Source organism: Monodon monoceros, unplaced genomic scaffold (genome assembly GCF_005190385.1).
Source record: "Monodon monoceros isolate NGI ecotype Baffin Bay Population unplaced genomic scaffold, NGI_Narwhal_1 Super_Scaffold_4, whole genome shotgun sequence".
NCBI lineage: Eukaryota > Metazoa > Chordata > Mammalia > Artiodactyla > Monodontidae > Monodon > Monodon monoceros.
The window spans coordinates 55,173,034-55,193,892 of NW_021703781.1; the positions used below are offsets into that span (position 1 = coordinate 55,173,034).

The window sequence follows — 20,859 nt, forward strand, 5'->3', positions numbered from 1 at the left end:
CTTGGGTGCCCCGGTCGGCCGTTTGTAATCTGGGCTGGGGCCTCTGGGCTCTACTCGCTCCAGTTCGAGTTCTGGTGCCCCACCCCGCACCGCGAACTTAGGCCTTTGGTCTCAGCTCGCCCGGCTCCCGCTACCGGTTCAGCGCAGGGGAGCCCAGAACCACGTCTTCTCCAGGCCAAACCAGCTACCTGGGCTCATGGAATTGCCACCCCTCCGCGGTCACCCTTGAGGCCTCAGCGAGGGAATGCCACCTGGGCAGAGCGGGGCGTGAGCCTGCGGTGGGCAGGAGCGCGGGCTGGCACCTGGGTGTGCAGCACGCATGCTCTGTATGGTGACTGGGTGAGTTGGGAGTGTGTGTGTGTGTGTGTGTGTGTGTGTGTGTGTGTTTGAGCGCTGCCTTCATATGCATCCTCCTATGTCAGAAAGTGTCTCTCTGGCCACCCAGTTCTGGAAAGGACGCAAGGCAGGGAAGCTGGTTCCAGGACACTAGAAGGAGGAAGACTCTTTCTGATCCACTTTCTTGATGCAGACAGAGGTACCTTGAGCTTTCTGCCCCTTCACATCCGGGGCAGGGACTGCGGCCAGGGTCTGTGATACAGGGGTAGGGATTGGGGCATAAGGAAACTGGGGACCCAGTGGAGCTAGAGGTTATAGAGGGGAGTATAGAGGGGACTAGGGAGGAGGAAAGGGCTGAGGACACCGAAGAGGCACAGGCACGAGCAGAACCGGACTGTGAAGGGGTGAGAATGCCAAGGTGCTGCGAGAGGACCTTGAGGGAACCGGGGTAGGAGACCAGGGGTCCAAGTAGGCAGAGGCCACTGCCAAGGCAGCCATTAAGTAAACAAGCCGGGCGGTAACCCGAGTCTCTCTGGGCGTACCGTCAGAGGATGCCCCTCCACGCCGCCCGCCTTCGCCCCGGGCACCTAGACCCCCGGTTGCAGAGGCCGGGTGCCTCCCGAGGCCAGCCAGGGGACTGCAAGCAAATGGGGCAGCTCCTCCCCTCCTCTCTCGGGTTGGGGACGTGGCCAGAACTGATCCCTGAGGTCGGATTGGCTCTGGGAGACAGCGTAGGGCCGGGTCTCAGTGGCCCGGGCTGGGGGCGTCGCCCTTAAATGACACCCATCGCCCCCAGGCTCTGCCAATGCCTGGCCTCGCCGGGCGGATGCGCCAAGGGAGTCCCCGCCCCTCAGGCTGGCGAGCGTCACGCGTGACGTTACCCGTGATGGGTGTGAGGGCGGGGGCGACGCGCGGAGAGGAAGGCGGGACTGAGAGCTGCAGAGGACGGGAGCCCAGGAGCCTAGGAAATCGTGAGTGCTCATTGTGCCGGGCGGGGTTCTGGGGTCAGGGGACAGGGGCTTGAGGGCTGGGAGTCAGAGAGGAAAGTTGCCTCCGTCCTGTGAGATTCAGCATCTTCGGCTCTAAGGCACGAGGGGAAGTGGGTTGGGGAGGGAATGTCGGGGTGAGACTCTGTATGGTCACACATTCAAGTGTCTGCAACTGATGGATATGAGCTGTGTGTTTGTAAGTAACGGTCTTTGTATGCAGGGCGTGTCCACCCTGTTTGCAGGTCTGTGTAGGGCGTGTATGCTGGTGTCTTTGTGTGTGGGTATGTGAATGTGAGTGTGTGAGAGGGGAGGGTGTGTCTGCCTGTGAGGGAGGAAGTGTGGTTGGAGAGAATTAGTCATTCTGTAGGATATTGCCCAACATGGCCAGATGAATGCTTCAGGCTTTCTTCTCTGTGCTGAGTGGAGGGTTCACTCACTGTATCCTGCTCCTTTAGAGGTAGGTAGCTCAGGGAGAGGTAGATGTGTGTTCCTGCCAGCCCTGCCCAGCTAGGGAACAAGGAGAGCCTTGGGCCATTCAGTGTGGGCTGAGGAAGATGGGTCTGGAGAGGGGACTGTGCATGCCCACGAGCACAGCTGGCTGGCTGGCATCAGAGTCCCCTGTTTGATATCTGGAATAGGTAAGCCCTGGAGTTGCCAATGAACCCTTGCTGTCCTCCAGTCAGGGCCTGGGGAGTGAGATGGCTTACGCCATCTTCCCAAACAGCCTTGGGGGTTTGTATGTAGGTCTCAAGGCAACTGGGGCCTAAAGCTGACATGAACGTGGATGTGTAATGCATATAATCTGCATTTCTGTGCATACAGAGCACAAGAGTAGCTGCATGGGATTAGTTGCTGCTCATGCGTCAACCTCACACATGTAAATCCTCACTCATGAAAATCTGTACCAGGCCAGAGTGCAAGGACATCTGTTTTCCTGGCCATGTTCTCTAGTGGCCCAGGGGGGCTGGAACATTGCCTAGAAAACAGCTCCTCCCCACATCCTTGCTTACCTATCTAGAGTCATCTTGAGCTCTAGAAGGATTGGCAGGGACCAGGGAAGCACCACCAAAATCTCCCCCATGTGGACCCCTTGGACCCCTCCTTGGAGTCCTCTGACTTTGGTCCCTGCCCTGCAGAAAATGGGTGAGTTGCCCTTAGATATCAATATCCAGGAACCTCGCTGGGACCAGAGCACTTTCCTGGGCAGAGCCCGGCACTTCTTCACTGTGACTGACCCCCGAAATCTGCTGTTGTCCGGGACACAGCTAGAAGCTTCCCGGAACATCGTACAGAACTACAGGTGACCCCCGACCCCATTTAACCCAGGGGCTCATTCCCTGCTCTTAATACAGTACCTTTTGCACCTGTCTCCCCTAACTTGAGCGTGACCCTGTTCCAATCCTCCACCCCCTCACTCCCTTGCCCTCTCGGTTGGAATCACAGACAACTAGGGCACAGAACTTTAACTTAAAGGATTTCAGGGTGTTTGGGTTGAGGAGGTGGTGTCGATATTTGTGGGTAGGGGGCTGCTCTGTGTTTCACAAACCCTGTACAAGGACCTGTACAGCTGAGTCCCAAGGAAGTAGGAGGGCAGCCTCCTTGTCTCCAGGAGGAAAAACTCATGCAACACCCCAGCCATTTTTGACTCATTGGAAACCACCATTACCCAGCATTGGCCTAGCATTTGGGCAGAAACAGAAGGGCACCCCTCTTTGTGTGGCTAGAAGGGAAGTAGAAATAGGAGCCCTCCTTCTGGCAAGACATGATTCTTCCCCAGAGACAAGTAGTTCCTTTGTTTTGAGATTGGGAGCCAAAGTGCCTGGTCCTCTGCCCAGACTTCCCCTGAGCTGGGTGGGCAGGGCTTGGGAGGGCAGATCTACCCCTTAGAATTGCCTGTCTCCTCCTTGCCAACCTCTGCAGGGCCGGCGTTGTGACGCCAGGGCTCACCGAGGACCAGCTCTGGAGGGCCAAGTATGTGTACGACTCTGCCTTCCATCCGGACACAGGGGAGAAGGTGGTCCTGATTGGCCGCATGTCAGCCCAGGTGCCCATGAACATGACCATCACCGGCTGCATGCTCACCTTCTACAGGCAGGTCCTATTCTGTGTGTCTCCTCCCTGGGTGCTCTGTTCAAGGTACAGTGTAACTTGATGACTAGGCACTTCCTCTCTGGGCCCGTTTGGGCAGAAAATAGTAGGTGGGTGGGAGCTTGCGTTAGAATCCCTTCCATTCCTCAGAACTCAGCCCACGGGGTCCTCCCACCCCAGAGACAATGGGTGTGTTTGTGTAAGGAGGGTCATGCAGGGGTCACCAGAGCATGTTCTAGGGGCATCAACAGGGCCCCTCCTGAGGGTTTGGGGTTAACCTTTGGGGTTTTATTATCAGTGTCCAAGGATGTGGGACACTGTGGAAGTAAGTGTCTTTGTTCCCTCAGGAAGACCCCAACCGTGGTGTTCTGGCAGTGGGGGAATCAGTCCTTCAATGCCATCGTTAACTACTCCAACCGCAGCGGCGACGCTCCCATCACTGGGGGGTGAGAGCTTGTTCCCACGGACTCTTCTCCCGGCCCTCCATTGCTCTCTCCTGTTCCCCTGGGCCTATGCAGCCAGTGGCTCAGCGGTCTCCTCTCAGCCTGCCCCCCACTCACTTTCCTGGCCTGACTGAGGGCCTGAGGTCTTCTTGTGTATGCTTTGGGGGACCCAGTCCTCTTCAAGGGTAGGGATTGGGGCTTCCAGACAAGTCTGCACTGGAGCAGGGGAGACGTTTGTCTGCACTGAGGCCACCCTCCCATGCCTCCCGTCCCTGAAGCAAAGAGCCACAGGCTGGACTGTTTACCTCCCACCTTGTGTCCTGGCTCTTCCGTCCACAGGCAGCTGGGAACGGCTTACGTGAGTGCTACTACCGGGGCTGTGGCCACGGCCCTGGGACTCAAATCCCTCACTAAGGTAAATCCCCCCCATTCCACTGCCCCCCCCAGTTCACGCTTTATCTGCCTCCTTTTTCCCTACCACTCCTCCACCCCAATCTACAGGCTCCCCATATCTCTCCTCAGAGTTCCTTACCACCCCGTGGCCCTTAGGGTCACTAAATCAGCGGTCCCCAACCTTTTTGGCACCAGGGACCGGTTTCATGGGAGACAGTTTTTCCACGGACGGGGGTGGGGAGATGGGTCAGGCGGTAATGCGAGCGATGGGGAGCGGCAGATGAAGCCTCGCTCACTTGCCCGCCTGCCACTCACCTTCTGCTGTGCGGCCCAGTTCCTAACAGGTACCGGTCTGCGGCCCTGGGGTTGGGGACCCCTGCACTAAATGACATCTTTCCTCCCCCAGCATTTGCCCCCGCTGGTTGGCAGACTCGTGCCCTTTGCAGCGGTGGCAGCTGCCAACTGCATCAACATCCCCGTGATGAGGCAGAGGTGAGTGGCCCCAGCTTCTGGCGTGTGCATGCCCAGGGCGCATGTAGGCAAACCAGACAGCCACACGAGCTGCTGGGCCTAGTCTCAGTCTGGTGCTGGGATCCTGGGGTGGGAGAACCAGCCTTTGAATCTAGGCTGTCTGAGGGGACTAGCTGCCCATGAGAGCATGGCAGGTCAGATTTGGGGCCTGTGATCTGACCCCCACCCCCTTCCCTTCTCAGAGAGCTGCAGGTGGGCATCCCAGTGACCGATGAACAGGGTCAGAGACTTGGCCACTCGGTGGCCGCAGCCAAGCAAGGAATCTTCCAGGTGGTGACATCAAGAATCTGCATGGCGATTCCTGCCATGGGTGAGGCAGGAGTGGCTCGGTGGGGCATGGGCGGCTCTAAGAGAAGGAGGTGCCATTATTCGGGGGGTTTGAGGACTCTGGGGGGAGTGGGAGGAGCTGCAAAGGGGGATCGCCCCTTCCTTAGGGTCCTGACTTTCACTCTACTAACTCCCTCCCTCCTTGCCCTGCTCTCCCCTCAGCCATTCCCCCCGTGATCATGGACACCCTGGAGAAGAAAAACTTCCTAAAGGTACGTCACTCTCACCTCTCCCGTCCTAGAAATAGTGGTGACTGGGGGCAGAATTGACCGGTCCCCAACTTCCTCTCCAACCTGACTTGAGTCTAAGACTTGCTACCTGTTTGCCCCACCCCTGTGCTACCCCTTCCACCTTCATTAATTCATTCAGCAAGAATAAATTGAGCTGGAATGAAGGAACACTGAGGGTGCAGGAGGAGAAGGGAAGGGAAGGAAAGAAAGGGTTTCTGGCCTGAAGGAAGCTGGTGTCACTCCAGAGACCTCTGACACACATAGGGATGGACTGTCACAGCCACGCTTGATATCGTGCTCGTGCTGTCAGCTACAAAAAACATTGAGACACACACACAGGCTCACCTGCACGCGAACAGGACGGAGAAGCAAGGCACAGGGATACAAGCTCTGGCTCATTTGTTGAATCATTTATTGGCAAATATTTATTGAGTGCCAACCATGTACATGGAGCAACAGATTGGTGGCCTCTAAGGCTGGAGCAAATCAAGAAGGGTGTGCAGAGCAGGAGATGTGTTTGGAAAGGGACAGATTCACGCAGTGGGATGGGAGGGAGGGAGTGGAGGGTTAGAGGAGGCTTCCTGAAGAAAGCAGCTCCTGAAAGAAGTGTGGGAAGCGATTCAGAGAGGCGAAGATGGGTGGTGGGACGCTAGGGATGGTGTCAGCAAATGGGCCTGGCTGGAGTGGAGGGTGGTGAGTCCCTGTTATGGGACTGGGGGAAAGAAAAGGGCCACATATCAGAGGCTCAAAGGCAGCGCTGATGGGATAGAGCCGCGGTGGGTGAATGTGTAGGGGTGAGGGGAGCCAGGGGACACACACCATTACATTCTCTCTCTCCCCACAGCGCCGCCCCTGGCTGGGGGCACCCATGCAGGTGGGACTGGTGGGCTTCTGGTAAGTGTGTGGGGAGTTAGCTAGAATGTGTGGGAGTATCCTTTCTGTGGTGGATGTGGGGGGGTCTTATTGCTTTTAAGATAAGATAATTAAGATAATTTAATACATTAAGTACATCATTCATTCATACATTCAGCTGGTAGGGGTCTTGGACACCTGTAGGGCATACTGTGTGTGTTAGGAGTGATCTCTGTTCTTGAAGGTCAAGAATCTAGTCGAAGGGGTTCTACATCCACCACGGAAACCATGGAAATATACCTTTTGGTACCAGCCCAGAGTTTCATGCACATTTAATTCCTGATTCTGTCACTGGCTGTGGCGCTCTGGGTCACTGCTTTGGAGGCTCTTTCTTCAGCCTGAACCTAATGTCATTGTTGGCTTTCATCAGTCTCCACCCCTAGGGGCTGTCTCCAGAGATGGGGTGGGGTGCCTGGAGGGAACACTCTTAGATCAGAGCTTCACAAACCTTTCCAACACTCTTCTCCCTCAGCCTGGTATTTGCCACCCCCCTGTGCTGTGCCCTGTTCCCCCAGAGAAGGTAAGTGTTGCCCCCAGGCTTGGCTGGGGGCTTCAGACAGGTCTCCACATCTCTGGGAGCAGCTGATTTAGGTTCCTTCAGTGTGTTCCAGGAGGAGGCCTGGCAGGCATTCAGCTTATTCTGGGGGTGGGGGAATGACAATGATCTGGGCCTCTGGCAGTCGAAGGAGAAGATTCAGCAACCTGGGAGGAAGAGGGGTGGTGATCGGGGGCACCCAGCTGAGGGGGGTGGGCTCAGGGGACATTCAGCCTGCCTGTGCTGTTCTGTTGCAGCTCCATACACGTGAGCAGGCTGGAGCCGGAGCTGAGAGCTCAGATCCATGAGCAAAACCCCAGTATCGAAGCGGTTTACTACAACAAGGGGCTTTGAGGGGGCGTCAGCCCCTGGCCTCCTCTCTCACATCCTTGGGCTGCTGCCACTTTTCCATCTGCCTGGTACTGGGCGGGGGCCTGGTGTGGGAGCAGCTCTTGAGACCAGCAATCTGTTAGGCTGGGAGAGGTGCCCCCGTAGCCTTTTCTCTCCTCTGATTTCAAAGAGCAGGGTCACATGATCCCTTCTGCGCTAGTGTGTCTACATATGTACATATGTGATACGTGTGTGTACAGGTTGTCCTGGGATGTCCTCATGTCTGGCTTCCCTTCTTGGCCTCCTGTCACCTGCCAGCCGGCCAGGCTACAGGACTTTCTCGCCTAAACAGTTCCACCAGCCAAGTCATTCCTCATGGAACCTTGCCCCTTCTGGACACAGGAGGAGACCCAGGATCTCAGGACAGAGACTGAGGTACACTAGCAGGCTAAACTGGGCTGAATTCTTCAGATTTCTGCTTCCTGGCTTCCGAAGCTGACTCAGGAACTGGGCTGGCAGAGGACGACATGGCAGGATAAGGGAGGCAGGGGGCTCACCGCATTCCCCACATCCTGGAATGGGTCATTTCCTCTCCTCTTCTCTGCTAGAACAAAGGAGTGTCAGTGTCCTGTACTGCTCTTGTCATCTCCCCATCTCCCCCACACTGTAGCACGGGCATCTTTAGGCACAATCCTAGGAGTTCTTGGGCCGCAAGACATTATAACCTTAAGTCTAAAGTTACAATCCCAACCCCCTCCCCTAACCAAAAAGCCACGAAGGCAGAGCAAGCATTCCTGTTTAAGAGCCCCCACTGCACCCTCTTACGGAGGGACACAGCGTAGGAATGGTGCTTAAACTCCACAGGTGTCTGAGTGGCTGTAACTAGGACACCTCAAGGGCAACTAGGCCCTGAGCGTATGATCTCAAGACAGGGGATTTTGTGTTCCACTGATCTTGCTGGACGTTCAGCAGGGTCCTGATCTTAGTTCCTTCTCTTGAGGCTTTTTGGCCCTGCTCCCCCACACCCCCACCTCCAAGAGGAGGAAGGGCCTGGTAGTCAATGGCTGGCCCAAAGGGGAGGTGGACTTGGGGATGGAATATGTGCTGGTGAATTCACGGAGTGCAGAGCTGGACCATGACTCCAACTCCTGTGACCTCTGGCTGAAGTGGGGTGAAGGCCCCAGTGCGATCCTCTAAGAGCACTTTCTTGCTCCCCCAAACAACCACCACCAGTAATGAAAGCTGTGGTGCCACTGTTACTCAATAAACCGAAAACCTGTCTACTTCTTGATCTTCATTCAATTCTATGTCCTGAGTGTCCAGGAAGAGCTTGCTGCCTGCGGCCTTCCATTCTCTCCCTACAAAGTTCAGTTCTTAGTCTCTTCCCTCCCCTTCTGTAGGGAGCCTCAGCCCCCAGCAGAGGGAGCTCTGAGATTAGAAAAATCAGTCCTCCATCAGCACCCTGAGTACTAAAGTAGGAGGGATGTGGGTAGATGCCTCCACCTTCTATTCCCTCAGCAGATGGAGTGCTGGCTTCATTTCCTTCTTTTCTGGCCGGGGGCGGGGGCGGGGGATGCGGGTTTGCTGATCACACACCTACAAACCAACTCAGGCTCTGGGCTTCTTGGTTCCCTTCAGGCATTTGGCATGGGGTGGTGGCCTCTGGGAGAGGAAGGCTAGAGGGCTAAGGACTGCCTGGCTCCATCAGAGAAGTTGTTAGGGCGCCAGCACACCTCTACACCCCTACACACGCTCATTGATGCAACACTGGAACAAGCCTGGTCGGGACCATTTGCTAGTTAACACCCCTTCCCCCCACCCCAGGGCCCTCTACTCCCTCCCTGCTTATGACCCCCGCCTTTTTTTTTTCCAGGAAAAATAAGTCTTGTTCACGCCTATGTAAAACTGGTGAGAGCTACTATTAAACAGTGTATAGTTGTCTTTTTTTTTTTTTTTTGGCCCTGCGGATTGCGGGATCTTAGTTCCCTGACCAGGGATTGAACCCACGCCCTCTGCCCTCAGCAGTGAAAGTGCAGAGTCTTAACCACTGGACCACCGGGGAATTCCCCCAATAGTTGCCTCTCTTACCCCAAGTCTCGGCTTAGGAAGATTCAAAAGAATAAACGTGAATGAATCTATAACAAAATCCATTCCCTATTCCCTGCAGGAAATACCCCTCATCTCCCTTTTTTTCAGCCTAAAGCTCTCACACTAGGTGGTCAGGAGAAATCTTTAGAGCTGAATGGTCCCACAACAGCCTCAAGTGACCTGTTACCCTGGCCTGCGCTCACTCGATCCTCTTAGGAAGTAGGAGCTTACTTGATGGGCAGTGGGGGTGACACCAGCTACTGCTCATTGAGTCCTTCCCTGTTGTGCCAGGCAGGCTTACTGAAGCCAAGTGCTTTAAGTTCATTGTCTCCTTCGATCTCCACAACCACCCCTGTGAGGCCGGACATGTTATGTCCATTCATAGCAAAGACACAGGCTTATTAAAGACATTAAGGAAGTTACCCTTGAAAAGAGGCCTTGCGCTTTTACTGGAAAATCTAGGTAAAAGAAATCCACTTGGGGAGTGAGGTGCTGGAATCTCTGTAAAACAAAATCATTAAGAACATTTAATAACAATTATCTGTGCTCTGCAGATAATACTAAACCATGTCAGAGAGAAGGCTGGCCAGGGTACCAGTGGGCCAGTTAGAAGGAAGGCTTTCCTGCCATCTTTCATTCCTAGTTCCATACCAGCTTCTCAAAGAAAAAATGGTTGGTTTAAGCTAACTTCACAGGTTCTCTAGGGGCAAATCCTAGCCAGGCATGTTTTCCAGACTGCCTCCACATGCTTGGAATTCTCCTCGGAAGTCAGCATTTGGGTAGAGATAGCACTTTTCTCACAGTTAAATAATCGGCCCCATTCTTGGGCCTCCTCTCTTCCTCCCAGTGCTCAGACTCCAGGAACCCTCTCTGGGAACCTGCGTCTGCATCCTTGGCCTTCCTCCCCAGCCTTCTTCCTCTCTCCTGGCCTACGTTCTAAGGGAAAAAATGGCTTGGACCTGGAGGCCTGGCTTACCCTGGCCATAGGGAGGGGACCAGGTGGCCATATCCTGCTCTTTTCCTTGGTCACTGGGGCTAATGGCCGGCATCTTAAGGACAGGTGGTTTGGGCCAGCTTTAGCTCGGGCCCTGTGGACTCATGCCAGTCAGACCACCCTAGTTCCGCCCTGGCTGGTGTCCAAAGAGCCAAAACCAAGTCCCATTTCCTCCCCGTCAAGCTTGTCAGTCTCAAGCCAGCCCCGCCCCTGGGCCTGTTAGTCATAGGTGAGCCACGCCCCTCGTGGGGGACATAGCCAGTCAGAAGCAGAGTCCCGCCCCTGCTCGGCTCCTGTCAGTCAAAATTCGGCTGGCTCCGCCTCCTTCCCGTTTCCCGGGCAGTGACTTCAGCGCCGCAGGCCGGGGATACGATTCACCTCGCCTACCTGATCCTGGAACCTACGTCAAAGATCCGCTTCCTTGATGACCTCGGTTCTGAACCGTTAAATCCGCCACATCCCCTCCCTACTTTCCAGTTTCGAAATCCAAGAGCATCCCAGGGCCCGCCCTTTGACTTCCCGCCTAGAAATCCGCGAGGTTATTGAGGAATCACGCGAGGCCCCTCCTGGGTCCCAAGCCCCGATTTTTTCCAGTGGCCTGCGAGGCTGTTGGTCCTGCCTCTTGCACCTGACGTGGTCTCTCCGTCTCTCCACCCTTGTATCCCACAGTTCACTGAACTCTGCTAAGTGTGGCTCTGCGCCTGGCGCTGAGTAGAAATGGGCTGTTGGGTGAAGAGGGACTTCCCATCTGCAGGGACGCAGCCCCGTGCAGGGCAGGCATTGAGGCACCTCTCTCGGTACCCTCTTCCTCAGTCTCCCCGCACGTTGCAGTGATCTCAGGTCCTAATGCCTGGCAACCTTTTGCTAGGAATTGTGGAGGAACCTCGAACCAGCTGGATCAGTGTCCAAAAGACAGCTTCTGGGGCTGCTCCCTTCTCTCTTCTTTTATACACATCTTTTTCCTGACTGGCAGTCCCAGCCCAGCAACAGCAGCCTCAGCTTCAGGCCACAGCCTCCTCCAGCTTCCTCCTTCCAGTCTTCTCAGACCAGCGACGTTTGGCAACTGAATAACGACCAGGAGAATGGGGGAGGAACTCGGAATAATTTAGGCTACTTACACAACTCTGTCCTCCTCCCATCCCCATACCTCCAGTAGGAAAATAACCCTGTGCCTGTAACAAGCAATACACAGCTCCTTCAGGGTAAAGTGTTTGCTTATGCAACAAGAGTTTGCTATTTTAACCTATAAATCAACCACCCATGCTATTTTCTGACTGAAGACCTCCCCTCCCCTATCACCAGCAAATCCTCAATTGACAACTTTTATTTCCCAGAAGGGGCACCACTGGTTTGGGTTATAATTGAAGTTATTTGTAGAAAGCAACAGAGAATGATTGTGGCTAGCTTCGGTAAATGGAGGGATGTATTGGAAGGATTCTGCCGTAGCTCTCAGAATCAGACATGGAGCTAACCAACCAGGCCTTGGAAAGGGCAAGAAGCTGGGCAGTTCTGGAGGCCTCAGCAATGGGAGTATATGGACACTGCCATGAAGGTAACAGCTTCAGCCAGCTTCAGTCTCTCCGTTCAAGTTTGAAAAATCGGTACAGTTTAGATCAGTTGTCTACCTCTAGGAGGTGGCCAGAGGTCAGGGTCAAGTTGCAAGGACACTACACATCATTACTTCAGGTCCACCTCTGTGGTTGGGGCTGTTCTCAAAGAAGGGCAGTTGTGAGCTGGGACGTAAGTTTTATTTTGTTTTTTATAATTACTGCTCTTCATTTATTTATTTATTAACATCCTTATTGGAGTATAATTGCTTTACAATGGTGTGTTAGTTTCTGCTGTATAACAAAGTGAATCAGCTATATGTATACATGTATCCCCATATCCCCTCCCTCTTGTGTCTCCCTCCCTCCCACCCTCCCTATCCCATCCCTCTAGGTGGTCACAAAGCACCGAGCTGATCTCCCTGTGCTATGCGGCTGCTTCCCACTAGCTATCGGTTTTACATTTGGTAGTGTGTATATGTCCATGCCACTCTCTCACTTTGGCTGGGACTTAACTTGATTGGTATTTGCTACAACATGTATTCCTATTGATCCTATACAAATGATTTTCTCCAGCTTAAATGAAAAACCTGAGGGCAGGCAGCATTTTATTGTGATATTCACTTTTTTAAAAAAATTATTTATTTATTTTTGGCTGCGTTGGGTCCTTGTTGCTGTGCGCGGGCTTTCTCTAGTTGCCGCGAGCGGGGGCCACTCTTCGTTGCGGTGCACGGGCTCTAGGCACGTGGGCTTCACCAGTTGTGGCACGCAGGATCAGCAGCTGTGGCCCGCAGGCTCAGCAGTTGTGGCGCACGGGCTCAACTGCTCCGTGGCATGTGGGATCTTCCCGGACCAGGGCTCGAACCCATGTCCCCCGCACTGGCAGGCGGACTTCCAACCACTGCGCCACCAGGGAAGCCCGATATTCACTTTTTATTGTGATGAAAAATTCATAACATAAAAACCGTCTTAACCATGTTTAAGTTCAGTAGTGTTAAGTATATTCACATTGTTGTGGAGCTGATCTTCATAACTTTTTCATTTTGCATGTCTGAAACTCTCTACCCATTAAGCAACTATTCATATCTTCACTTTTATATGCCCACAGCACGTATAATAGTGCCCAAACCACAGTAGGTACACAATACATGTTTCCTGAATAAATGAATGTGGAATCCAGAAGTGCCCTAAACCCCACTCATATGTTGGTCCTAGGTTACTAACCACTAACCGAGTGGTTCTCAATCTGTTTTACTCCTCAACAAACCTAAAAGATATGACATATTCACAACAGAAACAATGGCTCACAGCTTCAGTGATTTTCAGCCTCGAGGATGGGGAGCATGTCCTCCCAAGGAGGCATGTCAGAATCTTGGGGGTAATGTGGCTTGAAAAGTCCCCTAGGCAAAATGAAGCTTGTCCCTAGAGATGTCCCTACATATGACAGCCAGCAAGAGAAGGAGCTCAGCCCTCCCTCTTCTGTGTCTCCCTAGGAGTCCTAAATGCAGGGAGGTGAGGGAGAAAGTATCTAACATGTAATCAGAGCCACTGTCTCCAAATGTGCTATCTGCTTCCTTGCACATGCCAATGCCTTTTCCTTTTGGCAGTTCCCGGGGATGCTGACCTGCCCTCCATCTCTGCCACTTCTTGGGGAGGGCACCGAGCAGCCATCATTTAAGGCATGCTGGAAAGGAGACACCTTCACCTCATTCTTGTCCAGTTCCTATAGAGTAGTCCCACGCAGAGTTGCTGGTCTCTGGTGATATAGTTTCACTGTCATGACCTCCTTTCCAGGGCACCAAGGTACAGTGGGGTGGAAGGTGGTGCTGGGTAACAGTGATGTAAGACTAACACCTCAACCCCCAGGCTGTCAGACTCCCCTCCTTAGATCTGACCTCTGAGTTGTGGATAAGATTCAAGTTCTTTTCCTGTGGCCAAATCAGATGACCTCTGTTCAGCCGTCCCAACCTTTCCAAGACCACTAAGGAGGCTTGTTGCTTAAAGAAAACAGGTAGATTCCCTAAGTCTGTGGTTTCCAAACTGTATACTGAGGCACCCCAGGGTGCCACAATGAACTCATAGGACTGCCAGACATTTAAAGTTTTTGAGGGAAATCCAGCAATACTCGACATTTGCTAGACACTGCACAAACTACTAGCTTGAGGTAGTTCACAGTTTCAAAGCTAGTTTGTGCTACATCACTTTCAATGATGTCTTTGCAAAACTGGGTTTTTGATGGTTGCTGTGACAAACAGCAAGAATTACACAGAAGTCAGTGTGGAACAGGAACTGGTGGCAGTATCCAAGCTGATTCCAAGTTTTGAGAAGTTATGCAGAGCCCAACAGACACACATTCCATTCATTAGTAATCGAACTTAAGAATAATGTAAAAAATATTCTTTTTTTCTTCCAATTTATGTGTGTTCGTTTTTCAAATGGCTACGAAGGAGTTAGGATGTAAATATTTATTAAAGTACCTAAGTACTTTTTTTTTTTTTTTGGCCGTGTTGGGTCTTCTTTGCTGCGCGCGGGCTTTCTGTAGTTGCGGCGAGTGGGGGCTGCTCTTTGTTGTGGTGTGAGGGCTTCTCATTGCCGTGGCTTCCCTTGCTGCGGAGCACGGGCTCTAGGCGCACGGGCTTCAGTAGTTGTGACACGCAGGCTCAGTAGTTGTGGCTCACAGGCTCTAGAGCACAGGCTCAGGAGTTGTGGCACACGGGTTTAGTTGCTCCGGCATGTGGGATCTTCCCGGACCAGGGCCCGAACCCATGTCCCCCTGCATTGGCAGGCAGATTCTCAACCACTGAGCCACCAGGGAAGCCCTAGACCTAAGTATTTAAAGGGAATTGTTAAGATATTTCTTTTGGCCTAGGGTACTGTGAAAAAATCACTGAAAAACTAAGGGCTCCATGAATGTAGAAAATTTGGGAACCCCTGCCCTAAATGAATGAAGGAATGAGGGAATATCATTGGGTTGCATTTGGGTCTCAGACCTGGCCCCTCTGTAAGCTCAGCAAGTACTGTGCCTCTGTAGGAAACTTTCTCTTATTAAATTCTTAATAATTGCTTCTGGGGAGTCCTAATCTTGTTTCAGTGATACAGGTGTTCACAATGTGATCAGAGGGTGGTAGAGCGTCCCTAGGGACTGGGGATGGTGGTGGTAACTTGGAAGTCAGAGCCGCGTTGACCTGGTCAGCTCAGAAGATCAGAAGCAAAGGAGAGAATAGAGGCTGAGGACAGTGGGGCGCCGCCTTGACGGCTCTGCTCTGCACCTTCAGCTGGGTTGCACCAGGTAGCCCAGCCTCCTTGGTAAAATCTCCAGAGACCTGCCCCACACTACGCCCCCTGGAGGCCACACTGGGTCTGCTGGACAAATAGACGCGCTATCTCTCGGCCCCCGGAAATCTGGGGCCTTTGATCCGCCCCCATCCCCGGGGAGGGAGGGGGTGGGTGCCGCTGGGCCCCCATGCAGGTCTATGCTTCTCTCTACTTCCCCGCCCGCATCCTCAGGTGACTGGTGGGCGCCTTCCCGGCGCGAAGACTGCAGAACCGGCGGGTCCCTAGCGCCCCGGCTCATATATTAAAGATGCGGAGGCGCCGGGACTGCGGTGCCACAAACATGAAGACAAATTTTTAATCCCGAGCAAAAAGATGCCGGGAGATGGTGGGCACGGGAGAAAAATGAATTAGGTTTTTATTATGTGTTTTATTATGCTGTAATTGAACAGGATTAGGTGAGAATACAATATATTTCTGATGCGGCTGGAGCGGGGAGCGGGCGGGAAAGGCTGACAGCGAGCGAGAGACGGCGAATCCCGCAGAGAAGCCGGGGCTCCACGGCGCGGCGGGCCCCAGGGGAGGGCTGAGGAGCGGCTGCGTGGGCGATCCCCTCCCAACCCTGCTTCCCCGGGCAGTTTGGACCTGGATGGGGGTGGGGGTGAGGAGGGCTGCCTTGGGAGGATTGGGTTAGCGGCAGGTCCCGCTAGCATATGCTGGAGGAGGGGACGCGCTTGAGAGTTGGAGGACTGGGAGCTCACAGACCCGCCCCAGAAGGGAAGGTGAGCCACAGAGGGGGAAAGGGGCGCAAATATGAAAAGACGAGGCCCTCTGGAGCCATGGGGTCATGGATGCCCGCGAATTCACGCTTGCTCCTAACATCTACCCCCTGCACACGTCGGGCACAGGCCTCGTAGGTCAGCAAACATCGGAGCGCCCACTTTGTGCCCGGTCCTTGCTTACGGCAGGGAGACTCGGGCTTTCAGACCCTCCACCTCCCCGTGTATCCCACCCAACTCCTGACACCCCTGAAAAGATCCCTAACTACGCAGGTCTAACCCAGCACCTTCCCCCCAGCCCTGCGCCCCCAGGAGGCCTCTTCAGATAAAGGGCGCCCAGGTGAGCCCCGGAGCTGGGATTTCGGACGGGAATGGGCGACCCGTCCTCTCACCCCCGGAACCGCCTCCCTCCCCAAGCTCCCTCTCGGTCCGCCGCAGCCCCGGCAGCTTCATTAAGGGCCGCCGCCGGCTCCGCGTCTCACCTGCTGCAGCAACCCCTTGCGCTCCGCCAGGGACCCGCTCCTGGCGGTGATGAAGAGGCCCATTAGCCGCTTCTACCTTTAGGGCGGACTGGGCCGCTCTCCCCACCTCCCAATTAGGACGTTAGAAACCGTCAACCAAGATTAATAGTTGCCCAGCTCCGGGGCAGGGAGATGAGCCCAGATACGGCTACAGCGCCGCTCGCTCCGCGCCGGGCCAACCTTGCGCGGGCCGGGCGCACCACTCGCCGCCGCCATCCCTCTTGCCACCTCCTTTTCCGCCCCCAGGCGTCCCTGAGGCTATCGGATGAGTCCCACAGTGGTGTCGGGAGTGTCAGAGACCGGAATTCTAGGCCCTGCTCTGTCTCCGACCTGGGCTTGTTCTGAGGCTAGGCGAGTAGGGGAGGCAGGTGCACCCTCTTCAGGGGTCTCCCCCACCTCCCCCAGGGTTTGATTGAAGGATTTCTGACCTTAAATGATGGACTGACCTTCGCTTTCTCGGAGAGGCTTCCTTGACCCCCTCTCCCCCAAGTCAATTCCTTTTCTTATTCTTGCTCATTTCCCCGTGTCATATTTTTCAGTATATGTACCATATGTGTGCTTTCACCTTTATCTGTGTGATTATATTATTGTCTGTCTCCCCCACTGGACTGGGGGCTCCAGGGGGAAGGGACCATCGCTTTGCTCACCATGGGCTCTGGAGCACCTTCAGTAATTGTGTGTTGAATGGATGAGTGGGCAACAGGCTTGTTCCCTGTGTTTTTTGATTGAATATCTGTTTCCTGTGTAAACTCCCCCACCACCTTCTTAAGCACCCTCACAGCACCTGCACTCTTTCTTCTAATTCGTATTATAATTGTAACTTATTTCTGTAATTATCAGTTTGATGTTTTCTCTCCCTTGAGGTCATAGCTCCCGGAGGGCAGGCAGGAGCTGGGCACACAGCTGCCTGCCAGCTGGGAGCTCAGCACTTAGTCGGTCAGATCATGGTGCCTGAGGACTCAAGAGCTTTACAGCTCTTCCAACTCCATTCTTTTGAGGATTCCGTGGCCTAGAGTGGCAAAGTGACTTGCCTGAGGTCACACAACCAACTAGAAACAGAGCCAGGATGAAAACAACTCTTCTCTCCAACACACTGTGATTTTTCTCCAAAGGTCACATCATCTGGGATCCTGAGGAAGCCCCTTCTGAATTCTGAGGTTTCTAAGCATTGAGGAATCTGTGGCGTGGTCCCAGGTGTCTCTTCCTTGGCGATGGTGGTCACCCAGAACTAAGCCTTTCCCCCTCCCTCCAGGGGTTTGGGCGCCACATGCACCCTATGCTCTGTGTCAACAGGGGCAAATTCTTTCCATTAAGTCTCGACTCTAGTTTCTCTTCCTTGGATGTAAAACTAGGGGATTCTCATCTCTCCAGGCCTGGAGAGTTGTGAACTGTCTCTGATCTTCCTCTCCCATCCCCACACCTACTCCTCACCACTCAGCTCCAGGGGGGAAATGACTTGGGAGCAGAAAATGAAGGCAACTACAGAGGAAGTACTAAGACGAGAGAGTGGGGGCCTGAGTTCTTCCTCCACCTCGTCACACCCCTCGTGTCACCTCTCTAGAACCCACATACGCTAGGGGGGAAGGGCGGGACTGGGTTTGGGGATGGAGACCAGATCGATACTTCACTAGGTTTTGAAGACCGCAGGCTTTCACCTTGCAGATAATGGGGTGAGCGGCGGTAAACTCTCACCGACAGAAAGGGCTCCCCCGGCCTTAATGAGATAATCAATACTTGTTCTCGGCTTAATTTCCATCTAATTGCTCTTTAACGACGCCGGATAATGGGACGCCTCCTGTGAGGAGAGAGCTGGCTGGGAATCCGACCCGCCTCGGACTCCCGCCCCTCCTCCCGCAGGCGAGGTGCCCTCGCGCAGGTGGTATGGGGGCGCACCCTGCTCCCCCGGCGGGGCTGGAGCTCCCTCCGCCGGCCACCTAGCCCGGCGCTGCCATCTGCCCTCGCAGAGGGCGCTCCGCGCCTTGGATGCGGGACCCCACCCAAGCCGCCGGGGTCAGGGCTCCGGGCCACCCATCTGACTGGGCCGCGGAACCTCTCGGTGCCCTCGGCTCCGGACGGCGCCTCATCCTCCCTGCTACCCGCCGGGCCAGGCACGTTGCGGCCCAGCCCCCAGGCCGAGCTGAGGCGCCTCTGGACGCGACCTTTCCTCCTTTCCCTTCCTACCTCCACGCATTGCACGTGGCCGTGGTCCGGAGGCCTTGGGTAAATTGCTGTGTGCCTGCATCTAACGAGGGCTCCGATGCTATTTTTCCCTGTGAGGTAGCTGGCTGCCTCCTGCAGAGGAGCCTCGCTGGTCACCACAGACCGACCACTCAAGCAAGGAGGGGAGAGGGACAAGAATGAGGAAGGCTGGGGCGGGACCCCTAGGCCCTATGGCTCAGGGGCTCACGCTTCCCTCCAGCTCAGAGAGCCACCACATTTCCAGTCACCATCCCCTCCACCCTAGCCACCTATATAGCCAGGAAGATTCCTGCCAACTCTAGCAGTTCAGGTATCAGCTGTAACACCTGTCGCCTCCCACCCGCCTGTCTCAGCACCAGGAGGCGCTGGAGGTTCTCCCCAAGGCCTCTAACGGGGGACTGACCTGCCTCCCCACTGCCACCTCCCCAGAAGCCCCAGCTCGTCTCTGTTGTCTTCTCTTGATGCCAGCCCTGAAGCACTTTGGCCTCAGGTGACCAGATGCTGTGACCAACGAGGTTCCCCACCACCTCCCCACCTCCTGATCTGCCGTCTGGGCGCACACTCACCTGTATTTCTACAACTTGGCTCCTGAATATAGGGTGTTTAAATTATAAAACACCAGCTGCAGTTCTGGCTCCAGCTGCACTGGGGTTAGGCTGACAAAGATACAGCGATATCGTCAGGATAACGAACATGATGGTTAGAATCGGGCCTTGGATGTTGGCAGCCCCAGGTTCAAGTCTTGGCTCTGTTGTTTACTGGTCAGTGTGACAGTGGGCAAATTTACCTACAGGTACAAACCTCAGTTTTCTCATTTAAAAATTAAGGTTAATAATAATACCTTTGTAAGTTTGAAATAAGCTGATGTATGTAAATTGCTTGCCACAGTGCCTGGCACACTGGAACCATTTGATAAGGGGTAGCTATTGTTTTTGTATGTTAGAGCTGAAGTAACCATCTAGTTCAAGGATCATAAACTCAAAGACCACATGGGCCAGCAAGAATCTTTCTTATGAATTTATTTATTTATTTATTTTTGGCTGCGTTGGGTCTTTGTTGCTGCGCGCTGTGCGCAGGCTTTCTCTAGTTGCGGTGAGCTGGGCTACTCTTTGTTGCAGTGCGTGGGCTTCTCATTGGGTGGCTTCTCTTGTTGTGGAGCACGGGCTCTAGGTGTGCAGGCCTCAATAGTTGTGGCAGGTGGGCTCAGTAGTTGTGGCTTGTGGGCTTTAGAGCACAGGCTCAGTAGTTGTGGATCACAGGCTTTGTTGCTCTGTGGCATGTGGGACCTTCCCGGACCAGGGCTCAAACCCATGTCCCCTGCATTGGCAGGCAGATTCTTAACCACTGTGCCACCAGGGAAGCCCAGGCAGCAGGATTCTTATGTGAGGGAAGTAAGCCTGGTTGGGACTGTGGAGAGCTGGAGAGGGCCAGCCTTGCCTGAAACAGCAGCCAATGCTCATCTTCAATGGTTGCAGGGTGGACTAGATTCCCTGGGTTTTTTTGTTTCCCAAAAAATCTGGCAGCACTAGGAGCTTAGATATTAGCTCCAACTTTTCTCACTTCCTTATCTCAGCACTAGAAGCAGCTGGCCTTAGGCCTCTCTGAACATCCTGGCCTAATGACTCCGGCCCCTAAATTCTGGATTTTTATATAAAATTTCTCATTATTTAAATATTGGCAATTAAGAAAAAAGAACCCACTGTGCCAAATACAACATGTTTGAAGGCTGAATTCATCTTCGTTTCTCAGAACAAACTGAGGTTCAGATGGGTCAGAGCTGCTGGCAAAGCTGACTGGAAGCCTGGATTCTATGTCAAAATAAAAACTTCTCGGAGGCCCTTCCTAGACTGTGGGGCATTTTAAGCTGCCTCCCACTGCAGCTACCGCCTGCTTTGCAGACAGCACCCAGCAGCTGGGCCAGTGTTAGCACTTGACAGTTCCCAACGCACAAGACTGATATACGGCAGCCTTCGCTCTTGTGATAAATCCAAATTCTTTAAAAATGTTGTAAGGCTTCCCTGGTGGCACAGTGGTTGAGAATCTGCCTGTCAATGCAGGGGACACGGGTTCGAGCCCTGGTCTGGGAAGATCCCACGTGCCGCGGAGCAACTAGGCCAGTGCGCCACAACTACTGAGCCTGTGAGTCTGGAGCTTGTGCTCCGCAGCAAGAGAGGCCGCGACAGTGAGAGGCCCGCGCACCACGATGAAGAGTGCCCCCGCTCGCCGCAACTAGAGAAAAGCCCACGCACAGAAACAAAGATTCAACACAGACAAAAATAAATAAATAAATAAATAAAACAATGTTGTAGAGGGCAGTGTGACAGCAGGTCAAGTCCCAGGACCC

General features: G+C 53.9%; 1 protein-coding gene across 10 annotated transcripts; it reads left to right on the forward strand.

The window, feature by feature from the left end:
- Window positions 1-35: 35 nt before the first annotated feature.
- SFXN3 (sideroflexin 3) lies at window positions 36-9,360 on the forward strand. Of its 10 annotated transcripts, none has more exons than XM_029245885.1 (13): window positions 36-339; window positions 423-535; window positions 1,133-1,307; window positions 2,462-2,625; window positions 3,246-3,416; window positions 3,761-3,859; window positions 4,196-4,271; window positions 4,656-4,741; window positions 4,963-5,090; window positions 5,270-5,319; window positions 6,182-6,231; window positions 6,722-6,769; window positions 7,042-8,373. In XM_029245885.1, exons 4-13 carry the CDS (start codon window positions 2,465-2,467, stop codon window positions 7,136-7,138), a joined length of 966 nt encoding a protein of 321 aa, XP_029101718.1. In that variant the 5' UTR covers window positions 36-339; window positions 423-535; window positions 1,133-1,307; window positions 2,462-2,464; the 3' UTR covers window positions 7,139-8,373. The 10 variants fall into 10 exon arrangements, 8 of the variants coding, with proteins under 8 accessions (XP_029101718.1, XP_029101719.1, XP_029101720.1 ...); XM_029245886.1 differs by having other exon boundaries at window positions 446-535; XM_029245887.1 differs by lacking the exon at window positions 423-535.
- The last annotated feature ends 11,499 nt before the right edge of the window (window positions 9,361-20,859 follow it).

Excerpts from the sequence above, each read along its gene's own strand:
- SFXN3 (XM_029245890.1), top strand. The coding sequence starts at position 2,405 with ATGTGGACCCCTTGGACCCCTCCTTGGAGTCCTCTGACTTTGGTCCCT. Across the intron at positions 2,626-3,245 it reads AACATCGTACAGAACTACAG|GGCCGGCGTTGTGACGCCAG; the intron begins GTGACCCCCGAC and ends CAACCTCTGCAG. Across the intron at positions 6,770-7,041 it reads GCCCTGTTCCCCCAGAGAAG|CTCCATACACGTGAGCAGGC; the intron begins GTAAGTGTTGCC and ends GTTCTGTTGCAG.